The 23,737-nt window shown below is 46.0% G+C and overlaps 1 protein-coding gene across 2 annotated transcripts in view; it reads right to left on the bottom strand.

Annotated features, from left to right (window-relative positions):
• Positions 1-23,737, bottom strand: part of LOC115114713 (ephrin type-A receptor 3-like) — a 229,942-nt gene that overhangs the window by 167,248 nt on the left and 38,957 nt on the right. For both annotated transcript variants that reach the window (XM_029643184.2, XM_029643185.2), the window contains exons 2-3: positions 17,985-18,049; positions 3,273-3,473 (exon numbers count right to left, since the gene is read on the bottom strand). In XM_029643184.2, coding sequence (XP_029499044.2) covers positions 3,273-3,473; positions 17,985-18,049 — 266 coding nt within the window. The remainder of the gene's footprint in view (positions 1-3,272; positions 3,474-17,984; positions 18,050-23,737) is intronic.

Raw genomic sequence — 23,737 nt, 5'->3', positions numbered from 1 at the left:
GACAGAGTAATGTAAACAATAAGCAGAACATTGACGACATGGCAGGACAGAGTAATGTAAACAATAAGCAGAACATTGACGACATGGCAGGACAGAGTAATGTAAACAATAAGCAGAACATTGATGACATGGCAGGACAGAGTAATGTAAACAATAAGCAGAACATTAACGACATGACAGGACAGAGTAATGTAAACAATAAGCAGAACATTAACGACATGGGAGGACAGAGTAATGTAAACAATAAGCAGAACATTGACGACATGGCAGGACAGAGTAATGTAAACAATGAGCAGAACGTTAACGACATGGCAGGACAGAGTAATGTAAACAATAAGCAGAACGTTAACGACATGGCAGGACAGAGTAATGTAAACAATAAGCAGAACATTAACGACATGGCAGGACAGAGTAATGTAAACAATAAGCAGAACATTGACGACATGGCAGGACAGAGTAATGTAAACAATAAGCAGAACATTAACGACATGGCAGGACAGAGTAATGTAAACAATAAGCAGAACATTAACGACATGGCAGGACAGAGTAATGTAAACAATAAGCAGAACATTGACGACATGGCAGGACAGAGTAATGTAAACAATAAGCAGAACATTGACGACATGGCAGGACAGAGTAATGTAAACAATAAGCAGAACATTAACGACATGGCAGGACAGAGTAATGTAAACAATAAGAAGAACATTGACGACATGGCAGGATAGAGTAATGTAAACAATAAGCAGAACATTGCCGACATGGCAGGACAGAGTAATGTAAACAATAAGCAGAACATTGACGACATGGCAGGACAGAGTAATGTAAACAATAAGCAGAACATTAACGACATGGCAGGACAGAGTAATGTAAACAATAAGAAGAACATTGACGACATGGCAGGATAGAGTAATGTAAACAATAAGCAGAACATTGCCGACATGGCAGGACAGAGTAATGTAAACAATAAGCAGAACATTAACGACATGGCAGGACAGAGTAATGTAAACAATAAGCAGAACATTAACGACATGGCAGGACAGAGTAATGTAAACAATAAGCAGAACATTGACGACATGGCAGGACAGAGTAATGTAAACAATAAGCAGAACATTAACGACATGGCAGGACAGAGTAATGTAAACAATAAGCAGAACATTAACGACATGGCAGGACAGAGTAATGTAAACAATGAGCAGAACATTGACGACATGGCAGGACAGAGTAATGTAAACAATGAGCAGAACATTAACGACATGGCAGGACAGAGTAATGTAAACAATAAGAAGAACATTGACGACATGGCAGGATAGAGTAATGTAAACAATAAGCAGAACATTGCCGACATGGCAGGACAGAGTAATGTAAACAATAAGCAGAACATTGACGACATGGCAGGACAGAGTAATGTAAACAATAAGCAGAACATTAACGACATGGCAGGACAGAGTAATGTAAACAATAAGCAGAACATTGACGACATGGCAGGACAGAGTAATGTAAACAATAAGCAGAACATTGCCGACATGACAGGACAGAGTAATTTAAACAATAAGCAGAACATTGACGACATGGCAGGACAGAGTAATGTAAACAATAAGCAGAACATTAACGACATGGCAGGACAGAGTAATGTAAACAATAAGCAGAACATTAACGACATGGCAGGACAGAGTAATGTAAACAATAAACAGAACATTAACGACATGGCAGGGCAGAGTAATGTAAACAATAAGCAGAACATTAACGACATGGCAGGGCAGAGTAATGTAAACAATAAGCAGAACATTAACGACATGGCAGGACAGAGTAATGTAAACAATAAGCAGAACATTAACGACATGGCAGGGCAGAGTAATGTAAACAATAAGCAGAACATTAACAACATGGCAGGGCAGAGTAATGTAAACAATAAGCAGAACATTAACGACATGGCAGGGCAGAGTAATGTAAACAATAAGCAGAACATTGACGACATGGCAGGACAGAGTAATGTAAACAATAAGCAGAACATTAACGACATGGCAGGACAGAGTAATGTAAACAATAAGCAGAACATTAACGACATGGCAGGGCAGAGTAATGTAAACAATAAGCAGAACATTGACGACATGGCAGGACAGAGTAATGTAAACAATAAGCAGAACATTGATGACATGGCAGGACAGAGTAATGTAAACAATAAGCAGAACATTAACGACATGGCAGGACAGAGTAATGTAAACAATAAGCAGAACATTGACGACATGGCAGGACAGAGTAATGTAAACAATAAGCAGAACATTGACGACATGGCAGGACAGAGTAATGTAAACAATAAGCAGAACATTAACGACATGGCAGGACAGAGTAATGTAAACAATAAGCAGAACATTGACGACATGGCAGGACAGAGTAATGTAAACAATAAGCAGAACATTGCCGACATGACAGGACAGAGTAATTTAAACAATAAGCAGAACATTGACGACATGGCAGGACAGAGTAATGTAAACAATAAGCAGAACATTAACGACATGGCAGGACAGAGTAATGTAAACAATAAGCAGAACATTAACGACATGGCAGGACAGAGTAATGTAAACAATAAGCAGAACATTAACGACATGGCAGGGCAGAGTAATGTAAACAATAAGCAGAACATTAACGACATGGCAGGGCAGAGTAATGTAAACAATAAGCAGAACATTAACGACATGGCAGGGCAGAGTAATGTAAACAATAAGCAGAACATTGACGACATGGCAGGACAGAGTAATGTAAACAATAAGCAGAACATTAACGACATGGCAGGACAGAGTAATGTAAACAATAAGCAGAACATTAACGACATGGCAGGGCAGAGTAATGTAAACAATAAGCAGAACATTGACGACATGGCAGGACAGAGTAATGTAAACAATAAGCAGAACATTGATGACATGGCAGGACAGAGTAATGTAAACAATAAGCAGAACATTAACGACATGGCAGGACAGAGTAATGTAAACAATAAGCAGAACATTGACGACATGGCAGGACAGAGTAATGTAAACAATAAGCAGAACATTGACGACATGGCAGGACAGAGTAATGTAAACAATAAGCAGAACATTAACGACATGACAGGACAGAGTAATGTAAACAATAAGCAGAACATTAACGACATGGCAGGACAGAGTAATGTAAACAATGAGCAGAACATTAACAACATGGCAGGACAGAGTAATGTAAACAATAAGCAGAACATTGACGACATGGCAGGACAGAGTAATGTAAACAATGAACAGACGGACCTCTTTGCAGGTGCCAGGTACTCCAGGCAGGCTGTTACAGTCTCGGAGGGTGAACTTGATCTCGATGTAGACACGCTGGGCTCCGTCGCGGGCGATGTGTCGCGTCCTCAGCCAGTTATTCTGACTGGCCTCCATCACGTTACACACTTGGTAGGTACGCATGGGAGTGTTCCTCTCATCCATCACACTGATCTCTTCCCACTGCAGAGATAGAGAGAGGGGGAGGAAGGGCGAGAGGGGGTTAGGGGATGGTGGGGGTGGTTGTGTCAGGGTGTGTGTGTGTGTTTGTGCCTTGTATGTGTGTGTTTAATTGACTAAAGATTTTTGTAAACTTAAGTAATCACGTAATAATGTGTGTACGTGCATGTGTATGTATGTTTTCATAAATGTGTATTTGCATGTCCACGTGCAGTGTGTTCAAGAGTTTAAGAGAGAGAGAGAGAGAGTCAACAAAAAAAAGAGAGAGAGTCAACAAAACAAAGGAGATGATCGTGGACTTCAGGAAACAGCAAAGGGAGCACCCCCCTATCCACATCGACAGGACAGTAGTGGAGAAGGTGGAAAGTTTTAAGTTCCTCAGCGTACACATCACAGACAAAGTGAAATGGTCAACCCACACAGACAGCGTGGTGAAGAAGGCGCAACAGCGCCTCTTCAACCTTAGGAGGCTGAAGAAATTTGGCTTGTCACCGAAAACACTCACAAACTTTTACAGATGCACAATTGAGAGCATCTTGTCGGGCTGTATCACCGCCTGGTACGGCATCTGCTCCGCCCACAACCGTAAGGCTCTCCAGAGGGTAGAAAGGTCTGCACAACGCATCACCGGGGGCAAACTATCTGCCCTCCAGGACACCTACACCACCCGATGTCACAGGAAGGCCAAAAAGATCATCAAGGACAACAACCACCCGAGCCACTGCCTGTTCACCCCGCTATCATCCAGAAGGCGAGGTCAGTACAGGTGCATCAAAGCAGGAACCGAGAGACTGAAAAACAGCTTCCATCTCAAGGCCATCAGACTGTTAAACAGCCACCATTAACATTGAGTGGCTGCTGCCAACATACTGACTCAAATCTCTAGCCACTTTAATCATTAAAAATTTGATGTAATAAATGTATCACTAGTCACTTTAAACAATACCACTTTATATATGTCACGGTTCATGAATCCACTGCCTCCTTTTCCTTTTCTCTCTCTCTCTCTCTCTCTCTCTCTCCCGTGTTTGTGTGGGCGTGGTTCCCAATCTCGGCCTGATTGTCTGCGCCAGCTGGAATCACTTATCTTCCCTTTATATGTTCTGTAACCAGTGTTTCTTGTTGTCAGATCGTTGTTACTTCCCTGAGGTTGTGTCGTGTGTCCGTGCTCATCTCTCGCCGCCCTTGTGTGGATTATCTGCTGTGCTCCTTCCTACCCATCCGGACACTCTCCCCTGGGTTTCTCAGCACGCTCACATAGGAGGATGCGCCCTAGTCCCTGGGTCGGATTCCGTCTGAGTACAGTCTGTCTGTCCTGTTGCTGCTGTAACCTGTATTCATTAAACCATCGTTGCTTGCATCTTGCATCCGCCTCTGTATTGTTACAGAACGATCTGACCAGACCATGGATGCAGCGAGTTCAACGAGTCTGACCGAATTCATTTCTCATAGTATCACGAGAATGGATCAACAAGAGGAGAACATCTCCAGCACAGGTCGGGAAGTACAAGCCATTGCGACGCAGGTATCCCAGCTGACCCAACAATTACAACATCTGAGGGGTCTCGCTGCGCCACCTACACCGGCAGTTCAACCCGCCCCGCCAGAGCCGGATTCCCAGCTAGAGCCACGGCTACCGACACCAGAGTGTTATTCAGGTGATCCTGACTATTGCAGAGCTTTTCTTACGAGATGTTCCATGCATTTCTCGTTGCAGCCACGGACCTTCAACCGTGAACAGTCTAAGGTAGCATTCGTACTCACACTGCTATCAGGAAAAGCGGCTCTTTGGGGAACGGCGGTGTGGGCGAACCAGGACCCATGCTGCACCTCTTTCCAGACACTCTCCGAGGAGATGAGAAGGGTCTTCGATCGGGCCGTGGCGGGTAGGGAGGCGGCCAGACTACTCGCTGACCTTCGCCAAGGAGACCGTTCAGTATCGGAATACTCCATCCAATTCCGCACTCTGGCCGCAGAGTGTCAGTGGAACGAGGAGGCGCAGTGGGACATGTTCCTGCATGGGCTGGAGGACCGGATCCAGAAGGAGATTTATGTTCTGGACCTTCCCAGGAGTTTAAATGGACTAGTGGAACTAGCCTTGAGGGTCGACGCTCGTCTGAGTCGTGTTGGCCGCCGAGCATGCCCTAACAGACCGTATAACGACTCGGAGGGCTGGCATGCCAGCGGCGGGAACACGGCCAGTTCAGCCTCCGCTCACGAACCCATGCAGCTGGGAGAGCTCGCCTCTCCCGGGAAGAGAGGGAGAGGCGGAGATCCCAAGGACTCTGTCTCTACTGTGGTAGAGCGGGCCACTTTATCCACTCCTGCCCGGTAAAAGATTAGGCCCGGTAGTAAGCATGAGGCTACTATCGGGTGGTGTCACCACAGAGAAGACCTCATCATCTACTCTCCTCCCGGTAAGACTAAGATGGGCCAACCACACGCACGACACCCAAGCCTTACTGGACTCAGGAGCAGAGGGTAATTTCATGGACTTCAAGTTCGCTCACAAACTCCAGATTCCTATCACCTCACTCACGCACAAGATATCCGTCAACGCTCTCAATGGTCAAGAACTACCCAACATTTCTCACACCACTGAACCTATCACACTCATCACTTCTGGCAATCACACTGAGACACTATCATTTCTACTCATGGACTCACCCCTTGCACCATTAGTTCTCGGCCACCCTTGGCTCACCCAACACAACCCCAGAGTTGACTGGGGTCATAACTCTATATCCATGTGGAGTAACAAATGTCTTGAGTCCTGTTTAGTGTCTGCTTGTTCGTCTGTGTCTGATTCTGTGTTTCTAGAGGAGGCAGTGGATTTGTCTAACGTGCCCGTTGAATACCTCGACCTGAAGGAGGTGTTCAGTAAGTCCCGTGCTGCTTCTCTTCCTCCGCATCTTCCTATGACTGTGCAATAGAATTATTGCCAGGTGAGTCTCCGCCTAAAGGCAAGTTATATTCTCTCTCTGTTCCTGAGAGGGAGGCTATGGAGAGATACATCTCTGGTTCTCTGGCATCTGGATTCATTCGTCCTTCCTCTTCTCCAGCGGGGCGGGGTTCTTCTTTGTGGAGAAGAAGGACGGATCTCTGCGTCCTTGCATTGATTACCGTGGGTTGAATAACATCACAGTGAAGAATACCTATCCCTTACCGTTGATGTCCTCAGCCTTTGAAAGGTTACAGGGAGCATCCGTGTTCACTAAGTTGGATTTACGTAATGCATATCATTTGGTTCGCATAAGGGGGGGGGACGAATGGAAGACCGCGTTTAACACCCCCAGAGGGCACTTCGAATATTTGGTCATGCCTTTTGGGCTATCCAACTCCCCAGCGGTTTTCCAGGCACTCGTAAATGACGTGCTGAGATATGATTGATCAGTTCATATATGTTTACCTGGATGACATACTGATTTTTTCTTCTTCTCTCCAGGAACACGTTCAGCACGTCAGACGAGTGCTTCAGAGGTTGTTGGAGAATGGACTTTTTGTCAAGGCGGAGAAATGCATTTTCATGCACAATCCGTTCCATTCCTAGGTTACATCGTCTCGACTGAAGGTATTCGCATGGATCCTGACAAGGTTAAGGCTGTGGTGGATTGGCCAAGCCCAGATTCCCGTAAGGCCCTACAGAGGTTTCTGGGATTCGCCAATTTCTACCGGCGTTTCGTTCGCAACTTTAGCCAGATAGTCGCTCCTCTTACCGCCTTAACCTCCCCAGAGTGACGTTCAGGTGGTCCGATACAGCCGAGGCTGCATTCGTCAAACTCAAGAGCCGCTTTGTTTCGGCTCCCATCCTCATAGCTCCCGATCCCTCGCGTCAGTTCGTGGTGGAGGTGGACGCTTCAGAGGTGGGGGTAGGTGCGGTACTTTCCCAACGTTCCTCTTCTGACGACAAGATGCACCCTTGCGCGTTCCTTTCCCATCGGTTATCACTTGCGGAACGCAACTACGACATTGGCAACAGAGAGTTGTTGGCAGTGAAGTTAGCACTGGAGGAGTGGCGCCATTGGTTAGAGGGTTCGGGGTACCTTTTATAGTTTGGACCGATCACAAAAATTTGGAATATATCAGAACCGCCAAGCGACTCAACTCCAGGCAGGCGCGGTGGGCACTCTTTTCGGACGTTTTGACTTCTCTCTCTCGTATCGCCCGGGTTCCAAGAATGTCAAACCCGATTCCCTTTCTCGCATTTTTGACCATTCCGAACGCCCATCCACTCCCGAGTGCATCCTACCCGGGACCCTAGTGGTCTCCACACTCACATGGGAGGTTGAATCGAGGTCAAAACGGCCTTAGAAGGGGTAACGCCTCCGCCCGGTTGCCCGCCTAATCGGTTGTTTGTGCCGGAGGGTGTCGGTCCGATGTTATTCGGTGGGGGCATTGCTCCAACGTAGCGTGTCATCCAGGAGTCAGTCGCACTAGCTTTTTTGGTTAAGCAACGCTTTTGGTGGCCACTGATGGCTCGTGACATTCACAGTTTTGTCTTGGCTTGCTCGGTTTGTGCCACTGGGAAGACTTCTAATCGACCCCAGATGGGTTACTCCAACCGCTGTCGGTCCCTTCGAGACCCTGGTCCCACATCGCGCTAGATTTTGTTACCGCCCTCCCGCCCTCCCAGGGCAAGACGGTTGTTTTGACCGTGGTGGACCGGTTCTCGAAGGCGGCTCATTTTATTCCCTTGCCTAAATTACCATCTGCCAAGGAGACAGCGGTAACTGTCGTGGATCACGTCTTTCGCTTACATGGTCTGCCGATGGACGTAGTTTCTGACAGGGGGCCCCAATTTGTGTCCAAGTTTTGGCAAGAGTTTTGTAGGTTACTGGGAGCGAGTGTCAGCCTGTCTTCAGGGTTTCATCCCCAGAGCAACGGTCAAGCGGAGAGGGCCAACCAAGATTTGGAGAGAGTGTTGCGATGTTTGGTTTCTAAGAATCCCTCTTCCTGGAGTCAACAACTCTCTATGGTTGAGTACGCTCACAATTCGTTGCCAGTGGCAGCCACGGGTCTCTCTCCGTTTGAGTGTAGTTTAGGTTACCAGCCACCTATCTTTCCCAGTACGGAGTCCGAGGTGTCTGTTCCCTCCGCTCACGCTTTCATCCAGAGGTGCCGTCACGCATGGAGCAGAGCCCGTGAGACTCTTCTCCGGGTGGGGGCGCGCACCAAGACTAAGGCCGATCGCCACCGGACGAAGCCTCCGGTATACGTCGTTGGCCAAAGAGTGTGGCTTTCTACTAAGAACATTCCACTCCGATCCGTTTCGAACAAGCTTGCCCCCAAATTTATCGGCCCGTTCAAAGTCACCAGGATCATTAGTCCGGTGACGGTCCGGCTCCAGCTTCCTCCGGCGTATAGGAGAATTCATCCTACCTTTCATGTGTCTAAAATAAAACCTGTGTTTCAGGCACGCATTAACCCACCGGTCCCGGTTCCCCCGCCACGACTTGTTGATGGGGAACCCACCTTTTCTGTCAATCGTATTTTGGACTCTAGAAGGAGGGGACGCGATTCCAGTACCTGGTGGACTGGGAGGGTTACGGCCCGGAGGAGAGAAGTTGGGTACCTGCTAGGGACATTCTGGATCACTCCCTTATCGATGATTTCAATCGACAGGTAAATTCGCCTGGGAACGCCAAGAGGCGTTCCTAGGGGGGGGGGTATTGTCACGGTTCATGAATCCACTGCCTCCTTTTCCTTTTCTCTCTCTCTCTCTCCCGTGTTTGTGTGGGCGTGGTTCCCAATCTCGGCCTGATTGTCTGCGCCAGCTGGAATCACTTATCTTCCCTTTATATGTTCTGTAACCAGTGTTTCTTGTTGTCAGATCGTTGTTACTTCCCTGAGGTTGTGTCGTGTGTCCGTGCTCATCTCTCGCCGCCCTTGTGTGGATTATCTGCTGTGCTCCTTTCTACCCATCCGGACACTCTCCCCTGGGTTTCTCAGCACGCTCACATAGGAGGATGCGCCCTAGTCCCTGGGTCGGATTCCGTCTGAGTACAGTCTGTCTGTCCTGTTGCTGCTGTAACCTGTATTCATTAAACCATCGTTGCTTGCATCTTGCATCCGCCTCTGTATTGTTACAATATAATGTTTACATACCCTACATTACTCATCTCATATGTATATACTGTACTCTATACCATCTACAGCATCTTGCCTAAGCTGCACGGCCATCGCTCATCCATGTATTTTTATGTACATATTCTTATTCATTCCTTTACGCTTGTGTGTATAAGGTAGTTGTTGTGAAATTGTTAGATTAGATATGACTGCACGGACAGAACTAGAAGCACAAGCATTTCACTACACTCGCATTAACATCTGCTAACCATGTGTATGTGACCAATAAAATATGATTTGATTTGAGAGAGAGACACAGAGAGAGACAGAGATTGACAGAGAGTGACAGAGCGAGAGAGAGAGAAAGACAGAGACAGACACAGAGAGACACAGAGAGAGAGAGAGACACAGAGAGAGAGACAGAGATGCTTTGTCTTCCATCATCTGTTGCCGATCTGTTTCCACTCGTGCTCAGAGCAGTAAGTGAGAACACTTCTCGCATGAGAAAGAAAACATTTGTATTCCTTCAAGGAAAGGAAAATAAACCAGAGTGGTTTCATAGAGTTTCAGAGACCAAAAAGGGGAAGCAGACAGCCAGGTTAAAACACACACGTGCGCATGCACACACACATACACACAAGCGCATTTATGTATGCACGCACACACACTCACTCACACAAACACGCACACACAACGAGCCATCTCAGTTTGAATCAAATGTTGGGTGAGGAGTTGCACAGACCACCTCATTGTATAGACTAATGATTGACGAACACATATCACATTTCAGCATGTAAATCTCACACAGTCGTAGTTTTCTGGTCAGTGAAACTGTGAAACTTTCCCTGTCATTTGACTTGGATTGGATGCATATTAAACTGGAGTGTTGGGGCGGGGGGTGACGAATCAGTTTGAGGCAGGGAAGAGACAGGAAAGAGACAGGAAAGAGACATGGAAGAGGAAGGTAGAAAGAGGGAAGGTGAAGACAGGAGAGAGAAAGACGAGGGAGTTTGTGACTAGGAAGCCAATGCTCTGATTTTGAGGGTCATTTAACTTGATGGGCCGACAAGCAGGCAAAAGCTGGACGCATTTCACCCAAAGCCTTGAGTATTACAAAAGACTGAAACAGAGTCCCCCTTAGCTTCTTTAAATCCACTAGCCCTTTAGCAACTGGCCCTACCAATGATATAAACATGTTGTGTCCTATCCTATCCAGCTGGGACTAGACTACCACTGAGTTTATATCATTAGTAGGGACAGTTGTTTTTCCCCTGGCCAGGGGAATCTCTATGTCCTGTGAATAGGCTATAACTACCATGATGTTACGACTATGTTGGAGTTTTCCTCCTCCTTGCTGACGCTACCCACGCTACGTCATTTCCGGTCACAACTTGCAGGCTTGTTTTCGAGTTGCTGTGCGTTTTGTTGCCAACCTATTTTGCTACCTGACAACTTTACGGATTTCACTTTTTAATTACCGTTCATATATTTATTTATTTTTTCCTCAACTTTTTCACTCCGGACGCTTTATCTGGACACGATTCGTCAGGACCTCCAACAGTCGAAGCTAAGTAGTAACATTAACATGATGCCTTCTAATTGCAGCCGCTGTGCTCGCCTTACGGCGAGGATAGCTGTACTGCAAGCCCAGCTTCAGACGCAATCGTTAGGCAAGGGTAATTTCAGTGTAGGAAAGGATGAAACAGCGTCTGTGCCACCAGTAAGTACAGATAGTAGTATAAATCCCCTGGCACAGTCCCCGCAGCCGGACAAATTTCTCACGGTTTCTGGAAGGAAATGCTGTAGGAACGCTCAACCGGTGTCGCTCATTCAGCCGACAGAAACTTTCAACCGGTTTTCCCCATTAAGCAGCGGGTCGGTGTCAGAGGCCGAGTCTTCTCTGGTCTCTACTCCTCCCGTTACGGGGTCTGAGACGCCGAAGCTTCCCACCATTAGCTCTGACAAATTGAAAACTCTAGTCATTGGCGACTCCATTACCCGCAGTATTAGACTTAAAGCGAATCATCCAGCGATCATACACTGTTTACCCGGGGGCAGGGCTACCGACGTTAAGGCTAATCTGAAGATGGTGCTGGCTAAAGCTAAAACTGGCGAGTGCAGAGAGTATAGAGATATTGTTATCCACGTCGGCACCAACGATGTTAGGATGAAACAGTCAGAGATCACCAAGCGCAACATAGCTTCTGCGTGCATATCAGCTAAAAAGATGTGTCGGCATCGAGTAATTGTCTCTGGCCCCCTCCCAGTTAGGGGGAGTGATGAGCTCTACAGCAGAGTCTCACAACTCAATCGCTGGTTGAAAACTGTTTTCTGCCCCTCCCAAAAGATAGAATTTGTAGATAATTGGCCCTCTTTCTGGGACTCACCCACAAACAGGACCAAGCCTGACCTGCTGAGGAGTGACGGACTCCATCCTAGCTGGAGGGGTGCTCTCATCTTATCTACCAACATAGACAGGGCTCTAACTCCTCTAGCTCCACAATGAAATAGGGTGCAGGCCAGGCAGCAGGCTATTAGCCAGCCTGCCAGCATAGTGGAGTCTGCCACTAGCATAGTCAGTGTAGTCAGCTCAGCTATCACCATTGAGACCGTGTCTGTGCCTCGACCTAGGTTGGGCAAAACTAAACATGGCGGTGTTCGCCTTAGCAATCTCACTAAGATAAAGACCACCTCCATTCCTGTCATTACTGAAAGAGATCATGATACCTCACATCTCAAAATGGGGCTACTTAATGTTAGATCCCTTACTTCAAAGGCAATTATAGTCAATGAACTAATCACTGATCATAATCTTGATGTGATTGGCCTGACTGAAACATGGCTTAAGCCTGATGAATTTACTGTGTTAAATGAGGCCTCACCTCCTGGCTACACTAGTGACCATATCCCCCGTGCATCCCGCAAAGGCGGAGGTGTTGCTAACATTTACGATAGCAAATTTCAATTTACAAAAAAAAAATGACGTTTTCGTCTTTTAAGCTTCTAGTCATGAAATCTATGCAGCCTACTCAATCACTTTTTATAGCTACTGTTTACAGGCCTCCTGGGCCATATACAGCGTTTCTCACTGAGTTCCCTGAATTCCTATCGGACCTTGTAGTCATTGCAGATAATATTCTAATCTTTGGTGACTTTAATATTCACATGGAAAAGTCCACAGACCCACTCCAAAAGGCTTTCGGAGCCATCATCGTTCTCTGGACCCACTCACTGTCACAGTCATACGCTGGACCTAGTTTTGTCCCATGGAATAAATGTTGTGGATCTTAATGTTTTTCCTCATAATCCTGGACTATCGGACCACCATTTTATTACGTTTGCAATTGCAACAAATAATCTGCTCAGACCCCAACCAAGGAACATCAAAAGTCGTGCTATAAATTCACAGACAACACAAAGATTCCTTGATGCCCTTCCAGACTCCCTCTGCCTACCCAAGGACGCCAGAGGACAAAAATCCGTTAACCACCTAACTGAGGATCTCAATTTAACCTTGCGCAATACCCTAGATGCAGTTGCACCCCTAAAAACTAAAAAAATGTCTCATAAGAAACTAGCTCCCTGGTACACAGAAAATACCCGAGCTCTGAAGCAAGCTTCCAGAAAATTGGAACGGAAATGGCGCCACACCAAACTGGAAGTCTTCCGACTAGCTTGGAAGGACGGTACCGTGCAGTACCGAAGAGCCCTTACTGCTGCTCGATCATCCTATTTTTCTAACTTAATTGAGGAAAATAAGAACAATCCGAAATTCCTTTTTGATACTGTCGCAAAGCTAACTAAAAAGCAGCATTCCCCAAGAGAGGATGACTTTCACTTTAGCAGTGATAAATTCATGAACTTCTTTGAGGAAAAGATTATGATTATTAGAAAGCAAATTACGGACTCCTCTTTAAACCTGCGTATTCCTCCAAACCTCAGTTGTCCTGAGTCTGCACAACTCTGCCAGGACCTAGGATCAAGAGAGACGCTCAAGTCTTTTAGTACTATATCTCTTGACACAATGATGAAAATAATCATGGCTGTCCCCAGTCCACCTGGCCATGCTGCTGCTCCAGTTTCAACTGGCCTGGGCCCTAGGACCATGTCCCAGGACTACCTGACATGATGACTCCTTGCTGTCCCCAGTCCACCTGGCCATGCTGCTGCTCCAGTTTCAACTGTTCTGCCCTACTATTATTCAACCATGCTGGTCATTTATGAACATTTGAACATCTTGGCCACGTTCTGTTATAATCTCCACCCGGCACAGCCAGAAGAGGACTGGCCACCCCACATATGCTCTCTCTAATTCTCTCTTTCTTTCTCTCTCTCGGAGGACCTGAGCCCTAGGACCGTGCCCCAGGACTACCTGACATGATGACTCCTTGCTGTCCCCAGTCCACCTGACTGTGCTGCTGCTCCAGTTTCAACTGTTCTGCCCTACTATTATTCGACCATGCTGGTCATTTATGAACATTTGAACATCTTGGTCATGTTCTGTTATAATCTCTACCCGGCACAGCCAGAAGAGGACTGGCCACCCCACATAGCCTGGTTCCTCTCTAGGTTCCTTCCTAGGTTTTGGCCTTTCTAGGGAGTTTTTCCTAGCCACAGTGCTTTTACACCTGCATTGTTTGCTGTTTGGGGTTTTAGGCTGGGTTTCTGTACAGCACTTTGAGATATCAGCTGATGTACAAAGGGCTATATAAATCGATTTGATTTGATTTGATTTGACTATGAGCGACATAGAAAATTGTTGCATTCTACTCAATGCCAACTCTTTCTCCTGTCTTTTTTTCTCTCTGTCTTTGTATTTCAGCATTTAGAAAAAGAAAACGACAGATGAGGATGGAGTGAAAAAGCGAGCGAGGAATGAATTAGGATAAATTTCAGATGCGGGTGGCAGCTAAATGGACCCATCTGTGTCGAACTGGGACCAGTTGAACATTACAGGAGGAGATACGCACATACACAAACACACACACACACAAACGGCTGCATGCACACACAAACACACACACACACACACACTGCACAGATGCACACACAGCTGGTTCTCTAGAGAGCAGTGAGTATGGAGTTAAAGGGGGAAGTTATTGAGGGATAAGGAGGGCATTATGACGTTTTGTTTATTTCTCTCAGAGTGGACGTTGAGAGTGAGGATTATAGAGACTTCCTTGATTGTGTATGGAGCTGTTTCAAGTTGAAGGAATCTGTTCATTGTCAGACTGTTTGGTCTAGTGGCCACTTGGATTTCTTTCCAGTCCCTCTACCTAAGGAAATGCTCACTTCACTTCTTAGATTCATTTGCTTTACTCTAAATCACCATATCCTTTCCACAGCTTTTTTTTAATGTTGAACTGTAGCATAGTCCTGAAAGACACTTAAAATGTGAGGGACCTGTTAATCTCTCGTGGACAGACTACGTAAACATAAATGGTGTTGAGCATCTGACCAAATTACGCAAGATTTTAGTTCTGGGTTAAATGAGAATAGGGACCTGTAAGATTCTAACAAACCAATAGCATAAAATGATATTTATCAATGTTTTATGTCTGTTGTTTCCAAAAGCCTCCTCCCACAACAATAAATATGAGAAAATCAACCAAACACTTAATTCAAACACGATAGTGTGTAAGGTTCTGCTTTTCTTTTCTTAGTCAACCTTGTGTTATTTTTCTTTGTGTTCTGGAACGTAGCCCCGTTTCATTGTGTTCTGGAACGTAGCCCCGTTTCTTTGTGTTCTGGAACGTATCCCCGTTTCTTTGTGTTCTGGAACGTAGCCCCGTTTCTTTGTGTTTTGGAACGTAGCCCCGTTTCTTTGTGTTCTGGAACGTAGCCCCGTTTCTTTGTGTTCTGGAACGTAGCCCCGTTTCTTTGTGTTCTGGAACGTAGCCCCGTTTCTTTGTGTTCTGGAACGTAGCCCCGTTTCTTTGTGTTCTGGAACGTAGCCCCGTTTCTTTGTGTTCTGGAACGTAGCCCCGTTTCTTTGTGTTCTGGAACGTAGCCCCGTTTCTTTGTGTTTTGGAAAGTAGCCCCGTTTCTTTGTGTTCTGGAACGTAGCCCCGTTTCTTTGTGTTCTGGAACGTAGCCCCGTTTCTTTGTGTTCTGGAACGTAGCCCCGTTTCTTTGTGTTTTGGAACGTAGCCCCGTTTCTTTGTGTTCTGGAACGTATCCCCGTTTCTTTGTGTTCTGGAACGTAGCCCCGTTTCTTTGTGTTCTGGAACGTAGCCCCGTTTCTTTGTGTTCTGGAACGTAGCCCCGTTTCTTTGTGTTCTGGAACGTAGCCCCGTTTCTTTGTGTTCTGGAACGTAGTCCCGTTTCTTTGTGTTTTGGAACGTAGACCCGTTTCTTTGTGTTCTGGAACGTAGTCCTGTCTTTCATTTTTGTTCATTGATTTCACCTGTGTTGGTTTCTCATCTGGTCTCATCAGCTCCCTATTTAGTTCAGTTCTTTCTGTTTGTATGGTTGTGGTGTTGTTTGTTTTTGACTGCCTACCTGTGTTTGACCATTGCCTGCCTGCGACCACGATTCCTGCCTTCTTAGAAGGCTTAAGAAACATCTTAATAAACAAGGCTTAATATACATCTATGTGCTCTGTGCATGAATCTACACCTTTTCTCTCCCTGAGTATTCAGTACATAGTGTTTGCTTTCAATCTAAACAAAATAATTCTGAAATGATGAATATGGATGATGCTGTCCAATTTTCCCATGAGTGTTTGGTAGGAAAATACTATTTTTGTGAACCAGAGAGAACTGTTTAGATAGTTTGGAGGGTTTAGACACGCTCTCTCAATCATCACACACACAATCAGTGAAACTGTTGCGATGGCAGTTCGGGCTGACCTTTAATTAATTATGTTCCGATCCCTTGGCCAATCACAATGAAACTGACCCGATTGTTTTGAAGTGGGGCAAAACTGTAGGATCACGGCTTTTGTTCAACCAATCATTGGCTTAACATAAGTTCCCCTTGCAATTATCTGGTAGTTACAGATACTTACACATAATTGGTCATCAAACTCAAACAACGTCTGTTAGAGAGAAAAGAGTAGGGGAGAGGGCGATCCTAAGAAATGAATAAAGATATGGGTAGTGTGTAACTGTTTTCTATCCCTCGGCAGAAATGCCCCCGCTGTGTGACATAAATGGATTGCCCAGACTCCGGCACACATCTGGCTTTGGGTGGGCCATATTAAGTCTGACCAGCGGGGGTCAAGTGGCGGTGGATTGAGTCCGAGAGACAGCTATCCAGCCGAGGCCATATCTGAACAGTGGAAATGTCTGTCTCTGTGACCTGCCTGCAGATTCCGGGGTCAGAGTTTAAATAAATAATCCCCCTCATACGAAACACAAGATCCAGAGACCTACATACTGCTCCTCCTGCTCAGTGCCTCAGCTATACTTCCCTCTCTCTCGCGCGCTCGCTCTCTCGGAGGGCAGGTAGCCGAGCAGACTAAGTGAAAAATCTGTCGATGCTCTGGATAAGATGGTCTGCTAAATGACAAATGTGAAATGTCTCCCTTATCCCCCACGTTCTCTCCTGTAATGAGCATGTTCTAATTCCCCATGATCTTCCCTCTGTTATCCTGGAGAGTGAGTGAGGGGGAGTGAAGTCTATAATGTATGTCTCAGTTTCATAGAGTCGCTGCCACCAGTAGGACTCTGTGACAGCCTAAACGTTTGTTTCTTGAAAGAAAGAAAAGCCATGAAAAGATGTATGCATGGAAATGGTTTGGTTATGACTGGTGCTTGATTAAACTGGGTGTTTATCTTGCATCATTCAACTCTAAATGTGTATCTCTTCCTCTCCCATCTTCCCTCCCTCCATCCCCCTCTCTCTCTTTCTCTCTCCCTCTCACTCTCTCTCTCAATTCAATTCAATTCAATTCAAGGGGCTTAATTGGCATGGGAAACATATGTTTACATTGCCAAAGCAAGTGAAATGGATAAACAAAAGTGAAATGAACAGTAAATATTACACTCACACAAGTTCCAAAGTAATAAAGACATTTCAAATGTCATATTGTGTATATATACAGTGTTGTAGCGATGTGCAAATAGTTAAAGTACTAAATGGAAAACAAATAAATATGGTTTGTATTTACAATGGTGTTTGTTCTTCACCGATTGCCAATTTATTATGTATATAGTATACAGTGTTGTAGCGAAGTGCAAATAGTTAAAGTACAAAAGGCAAAATAAATAAGCATAAATATGGGTTGTATTTACAACGATGTTGGTTCTTCACTGGTTGCCCTTTTCTTGTGCCTACAGGTCACAAATATTGCTGCTATTTCACCCAATAGATATGTAAGTTTATGTGTGTGTGTGTGTGTGTGTGTGTGTGTGTGTGTGTGTGTGTGTGTGTGTGTGTGGATCGGGGTTGAAGGGATCCCGTATGGCTGCCTGAGACAGGAAGTGATGTCACAGTGTTACTCACCCCCTCTGCAGGGTATGCCTCCCAGCCCAGGTCTCCCAGAGCAGACATGGAGTCCAACAACGTCACTGCAGACAGATAGAGACAGCGAGAACAGACAGGTTAACACAACAAATAGAACTACAGGCGGTTAAATTGGTTATTGGAACAGCTGTACTGTCTGGTCAAAGGTTTTCTAGGTTTTCTAGTTTGTACTGCGACCCGGCCAAGATAAAGGACAGCAGTTCGACACATACAACAACACAGAGTTACACATGGAATAAACATACAGTCAATAATAAGGTAGAAAAAGAAATAAAAATCTATACACCGTGAGTGCATAGGTCATGGTGGCGAAGTAATTACAATATAGCAATTAGACACTGGATTGGTAGATGTGCAGAAGATGAATGTGCAAGTAGAAATACTGGGGTGCAAAGGAGCAAGATAAATAAATAAATACAGGATGGGGATGAGGTAGTTTGATGGGCTATTTACAGATGGGCTATGTTCAGGTGCAGTGATCTGTGAGCTGCTCTGACAGCTGGTGCTTAAAGCTAGTGAGGGAGATATGGGTCTCCAGCTTCAGCGATTTTTGCAGTTCGTTCCAGTCATTGGCAGCAGAGAACTGGAAGGAAAGGGGGCCAAATGAGGAATTGGCTTTGGGGGTGACCAGTGAGATACACCTGCTGGAGCGGGTGCTACGGGTGGGTGCTGCTATGGTGATCAGTGAGCTGAGATAAGGCGGGGCTTTACCTAGCAGAGACTTGCAGATGACCTGGAGCCAGTGGGTTTGGCGATGAGTATGAAGCGATGGCCAGCAAACGAGAGCGTACAGGTCGCAGTGGTGGGTAGTATATGGGGCTTTGTTGAAAACAACGGATGGCACTGTGATAGACTTATCCAGTTTGTTGAGTAGAGTGTTGGAGGCTATTTTATAGATGACATCGCCAAAGTCGAGGATCGGTAGGATGGTCAGTTTTACGAGGGTATGTTTGGCAGCATGAGTGAAGGATGCTTTGTTGCGAAATAGGAAGCCGATTCTAGATTTCATTTTGGATTGGAGATGCTTAATGTGAGTCTGGAAGGAGAGTTTACAGTCTATCCAAACACAGATATTTGTAGTCAGAACCGTCCAGAGTAGTGATGCTGGACGGGCGGGCAGGTGCGGGCAGTGATCGGTTGAAGAGAATGCATTTAGTTTTACTTGCATTTAAGAGCAGTTGGAGGCCATGGAAGGAAAGTTGTATGGCATTGATGCTCGTCTGGAGGTTAGTTAACACAGTGTCCAAAGAAGGGCCAGAAGTATACAGAATGGTGTCGTCTACATAGAGGTGGATCAGGGAATCACCAGCAGCGAGAGCGACATCATTGATGTATACAGAGAAGAGAGTTAGCTCGAGAATTGAACCCTGTGTCACGCCCATAGAAACTGCAAAAGGTCCGGACAACAGACCCTCCGATTTGACACATTGAACTCTTTCAGAGAAGTAGTTGGTGAACCAGGCGAGGCAATCATTTCAGAAACCAAGTCTGTTGAGTCTGCTGATAAGAATGCGGTGATTGACAGAGTCAAAAGCCTTGGCCAGGTCGATGAAAACGGCTTCACAGTAATGTCTCTTATCAATGGCGGTTATGATATTGTTTAGGACCTTGAGCGTGGTTGAGGTGTACACTTGACCAGCTCTAAAACCAGATTGAATAGCAGAGAAGGTATGGTGGGATTCGAAATGGTTGGTAATCTGTTTGTTGACTTGGCTTTCGAAGACCTTAGAAAGGCAGGGTAGGATAGAAATAGGTCTGTAGCAATTTGGGTCTAGAGTGTCTCCCCCTTTGAAGAGGGGGGTGATCGGGGCAGCTTTCCAATCTTTGGGAATCTCAGATGACATGAACGAGAAGTTGAACAGGCTAGTACTAGGGGTTGCAACAATTTCGGCAGTTAATTTTAAAAAGAGAGGGTCCAGATTGTCTAGCCAAGCTGATTTGTAGGGGTCCAGGTTTTGCAGTTCTTTAAGAACATCAGCTATCTGGATTTGGGAGAAGGAGAAATGGGGAGTCTTGGGCGAGTTGCTGTGGAGAGTGCAGGGCTGTTGTTGGTAGCCAGGTGGAAAGCATGGCCAGCCGTAGAAAAATGCGTGTTGAAATTCTCAATTATAGTGGATTTATCGGTGGTGACAGTGTTTCCTAACAGTGGTTCCTCAGTGCAGTGGGCAGCTGGGAGGAGGTGCTCTTATTCTCCATGGACTTTTTTTAGTTTGTGCTACAGGAAGCAAATTTCTGCTTGAAAAAGCTAGCCTTAGCTTTCCTAACTGCCTGTGTATATTTGTTCCTAACTTCCCCGAAAAGTTGCATATCACGGGGGCTATTCGATGCTAATGCGGAATGCCACAGGATGTTTTTGTGCTGGTCAAGGGCAGTCAGGTCTGGAGTGAACCAAGGGCTATATCTGTTCCTGGTTCAACATTTTTTGAATGGGGCGTGTTTATTTAAGATGTGAGGAAGGCACTTTTAAAGAATGACCAGGCATCCTCTACTGACAGGATGAGATCAATATCCTTCCAGGATACCCCGGCCAGGTCGATTAGGAAGGCCTGCTCACTGAAGTGTTTCAGGGAGCGTTTGACAGTGATGAGGGGAGGTCGTTTGACCGCTGACCCGTTACGGATGCAGGCAATGAGGCAGTGATCGCTGAGATCTTGGTTGAAAACAGCAGAGGTATATTTGGAGGGCAAGTTGGTTAGGATGATATCTATGAGGGTGCCCGTGTTATGGATTTGGGGTTGTACCTGGTGGGCTCATTGATCATTTGTGATAGATTGAAGGCATCAAGCTTATTTTGTTGGATGGCCGGGGTGTTAAGCATGTCCCAGTTTAGGTCACCTTGCAGCACGAACTCTGAAGATAGATCGGGGGTAAACAATTCACATATGGTGTCCAGGGCACAGCTGAGGGCAGATGGTGGTATATAGCAATCGGCAAGGGTGAGAGACTTGTTTCTGGAAAGGTGGATTTTTAAAAGTAGAAGCTCGAATTGTTTGGGTACAGACCTGGATAGTGAGACAGAACTCTGCAGGCTATCTCTGCAGTAGATTGCAACAATGCTCCCTTTGGCAGTTTTATCTTGTCGGAAAATGTTATAGTTAGGGATGGAAATTTCAGGGGTTTTGGTGGTCTTCCTGAGCCAGGATTCAGACATGGCCAGGACATCCGGGTTGGCAGAGTGTGCTAAAGCAGTGAATAAAACAAACTTAGGGAGGAGGCTTCTAATGTTAACATGCATGAAACCAAGGCTTTCACTGTTACAGAAGTCAACAAATGATAGCGCATGTGGAATGAGAGTGGAGTTAAGCACTGCAGGGCCTGGATTAACCTCCACATTACCAGAGGAACAGAGGAGGAGTAGGATAAGGGTACGGCTTAAGGCTAAAATAACTGGGGGATGATGCCAGGTCAACGGGATAGTGCTTACATACCGCATGTTAAATAGAACAGGTCCCATGTAGTTCAGTTGGTAGAGCATGTTCCTTGCAATGCCAGGGGTGTGGGTTTAATCCCCACGGGGAACCAGTATGAAAATGGATGCACTCAATACTGTAAATTGCTCTGGATAAGAGCGTCTGCCAAATTATATAAATATGATACATGTTGCCTCTGACTCTCCCAGGATCGCATCTCCGTACCCTCACCACCGTACCCTCACCACTCCTCAGCAACAGGATTAAGAGGTATTCAGAGACCAGGCTGGGGAGAGGGAGGAAGGTAAGAGGAGAGAAACAGAATTAAAAAGCGGGAGGAAGACAGAAAGACTATGAGCTAGCTAGAAGGCAAAGTGTGTATTCAGATGGAGCCAGTTACTCCCAATGTGTGTGAACTGTGTTGTCCCTGCCTGATGCCCATTCAGCCCTAATCACAGCCTCACCACTGCTAACCGTTAATATTTAATTATCCTCCATCTGCAGAAGCTCCTGTCTCCTCTCTGTCTCACTCCTCCTGTTTCTCTCTTATCTCACTCCTCCCTGTCTCTCTGGTATCTCACTCCTCCCTGTCTCTCTCTGTCTCTCTCCTATCTAACGGCTCCTGTCTCACTACTATCTCACTTCTCTATGTCTCTCTCCTATCACACTCCTCCCCGTCTCTCTCCTATCTCACTCCTTACTGTCTCTCTCCTATCTCACTCCTTACTGTCTCTCTCCTATCTCACTACTCCCTGTCTCTCTAATATCTCACTCCTCCTGTCTCTCTCCTATCTCACTCCTCCCTATCTCTCTCCTATCACACTCCTCCCTATCTCACTCCTTTCTGTCTCTCTCCTATCTCACTCCTCTCTCTCTCCTATCACACTCCTCCCTGTCTCACTCCTCCCTGTCTCTCTATCCCACGCCTCACTGTCTCTCTCCTCTCTATCTCACTCATTACTGTCTCTCTCCTCTCTATCTCACTCCTTGCTGTCTCTCTCCTATTTCGCTCATCTCTGTCACTCTCAATCTCACTCCTCTGTCTGTCTCCATCTCACTCCCCCCTGTCTCTCTCCTATCTCACTCCTTCCGGTCTCTCTCCTATCACACTCCTCTCTAGCTCGCTCTATCTCACTCCACTGTCTCTCTCTATCTCACTCCTCACTGTCTCTCTTTATCTCACTCCTCTCTGTCTCTCTCTATCTCACTCCTCTATGTCTATCTCACTCCTCTGTCTCTCTCTCACTCATCTGTCTCGCTCCTCTCTATCTCACTCCTCTCTGTCTCTCTCCTCTCTCTGGCATGGTAGCCTAGTGGTTAGAGCGTTGGACTATTAACCAAAAAGGTTGCAAGTTCGAATCCCAGAGCTGACAGGGTACAAATCTGTGTGTTCTGCCCCTGAACAGTTAACCCACTGTTCCTAGGCCGTCATTGAAAATAAGAATTTGTTCTTAACTGACTTGCCTAGTAAAATAAATTTTAAATTTTAAAATAAAATAAAAATCTCACTCCTCCCTGTCTCTCTCCTATCTCACTACCCCTGTCTCTCTCTATCTCACTCCTCTCTTTCTATCTCACTCCTCACTGTTTCTCTCTATCTCACTCCTCTCTGTCTCTTTCTATCTCACTCCTTTGTCTCTCTCTATCTCACTCCTCACTGTCTCTCTCTATCTCACTCCTCTCTGTCTCTTTCTATCTCACTCCTCACTGTCTCTCTCTATCTCACTCCTCTCTGTCTCTTTCTATCTCACTCCTCTGTCTCTCTCTATCTCACTCCTCTCCGTCTCTCTCTATCTCACTCCTCACTGTCTCTCTCTATCTGACTCCTCTCTATCTCTCTCTATCTCACTCCTCACTGTCTCTCTCTATCTCACTCCTCTCTGTCTCTTTCTATCTCACTCCTCTGTCTCTCTCTATCTCACTCCTCACTGTCTCTCTCTATCTCACTCCTCTGTCTCTCTCTCACTCCTCACTGTCTCTCTCTATCTCACTCCACTCTGTCTCTCTCTATCTCACTCCTCTGTCTCTCTCTATCTCACTCCTCACTGTCTCTCTCTATCTCACTCCTCTGTCTCTCTCTATCTCACTCCTCACTGTCTCTCTCTATCTCACTCCTCTCTGTCTCTCTCTCACTCCTCACTGTCTCTCTCTATCTCACTCCTCTCTGTCTCTTTCTATCTCACTCCTCTGTCTCTCTCTATCTCACTCCTCACTGTCTCTCTCTATCTCACTCCTCTCTGTCTCTTTCTATCTCACTCCTCTCCGTCTCTCTCTATCTCACTCCTCACTGTCTCTCTCTATCTGACTCCTCTTAATCTCTCT

This window comes from Oncorhynchus nerka, linkage group LG9b (assembly GCF_034236695.1).
Source record: "Oncorhynchus nerka isolate Pitt River linkage group LG9b, Oner_Uvic_2.0, whole genome shotgun sequence".
Classification (NCBI taxonomy): Eukaryota; Metazoa; Chordata; class Actinopteri; order Salmoniformes; family Salmonidae; genus Oncorhynchus; species Oncorhynchus nerka.
The sequence above is the reverse complement of the archived record's forward strand: the minus strand, read 5'-3'. Positions and strand labels throughout refer to the sequence as shown.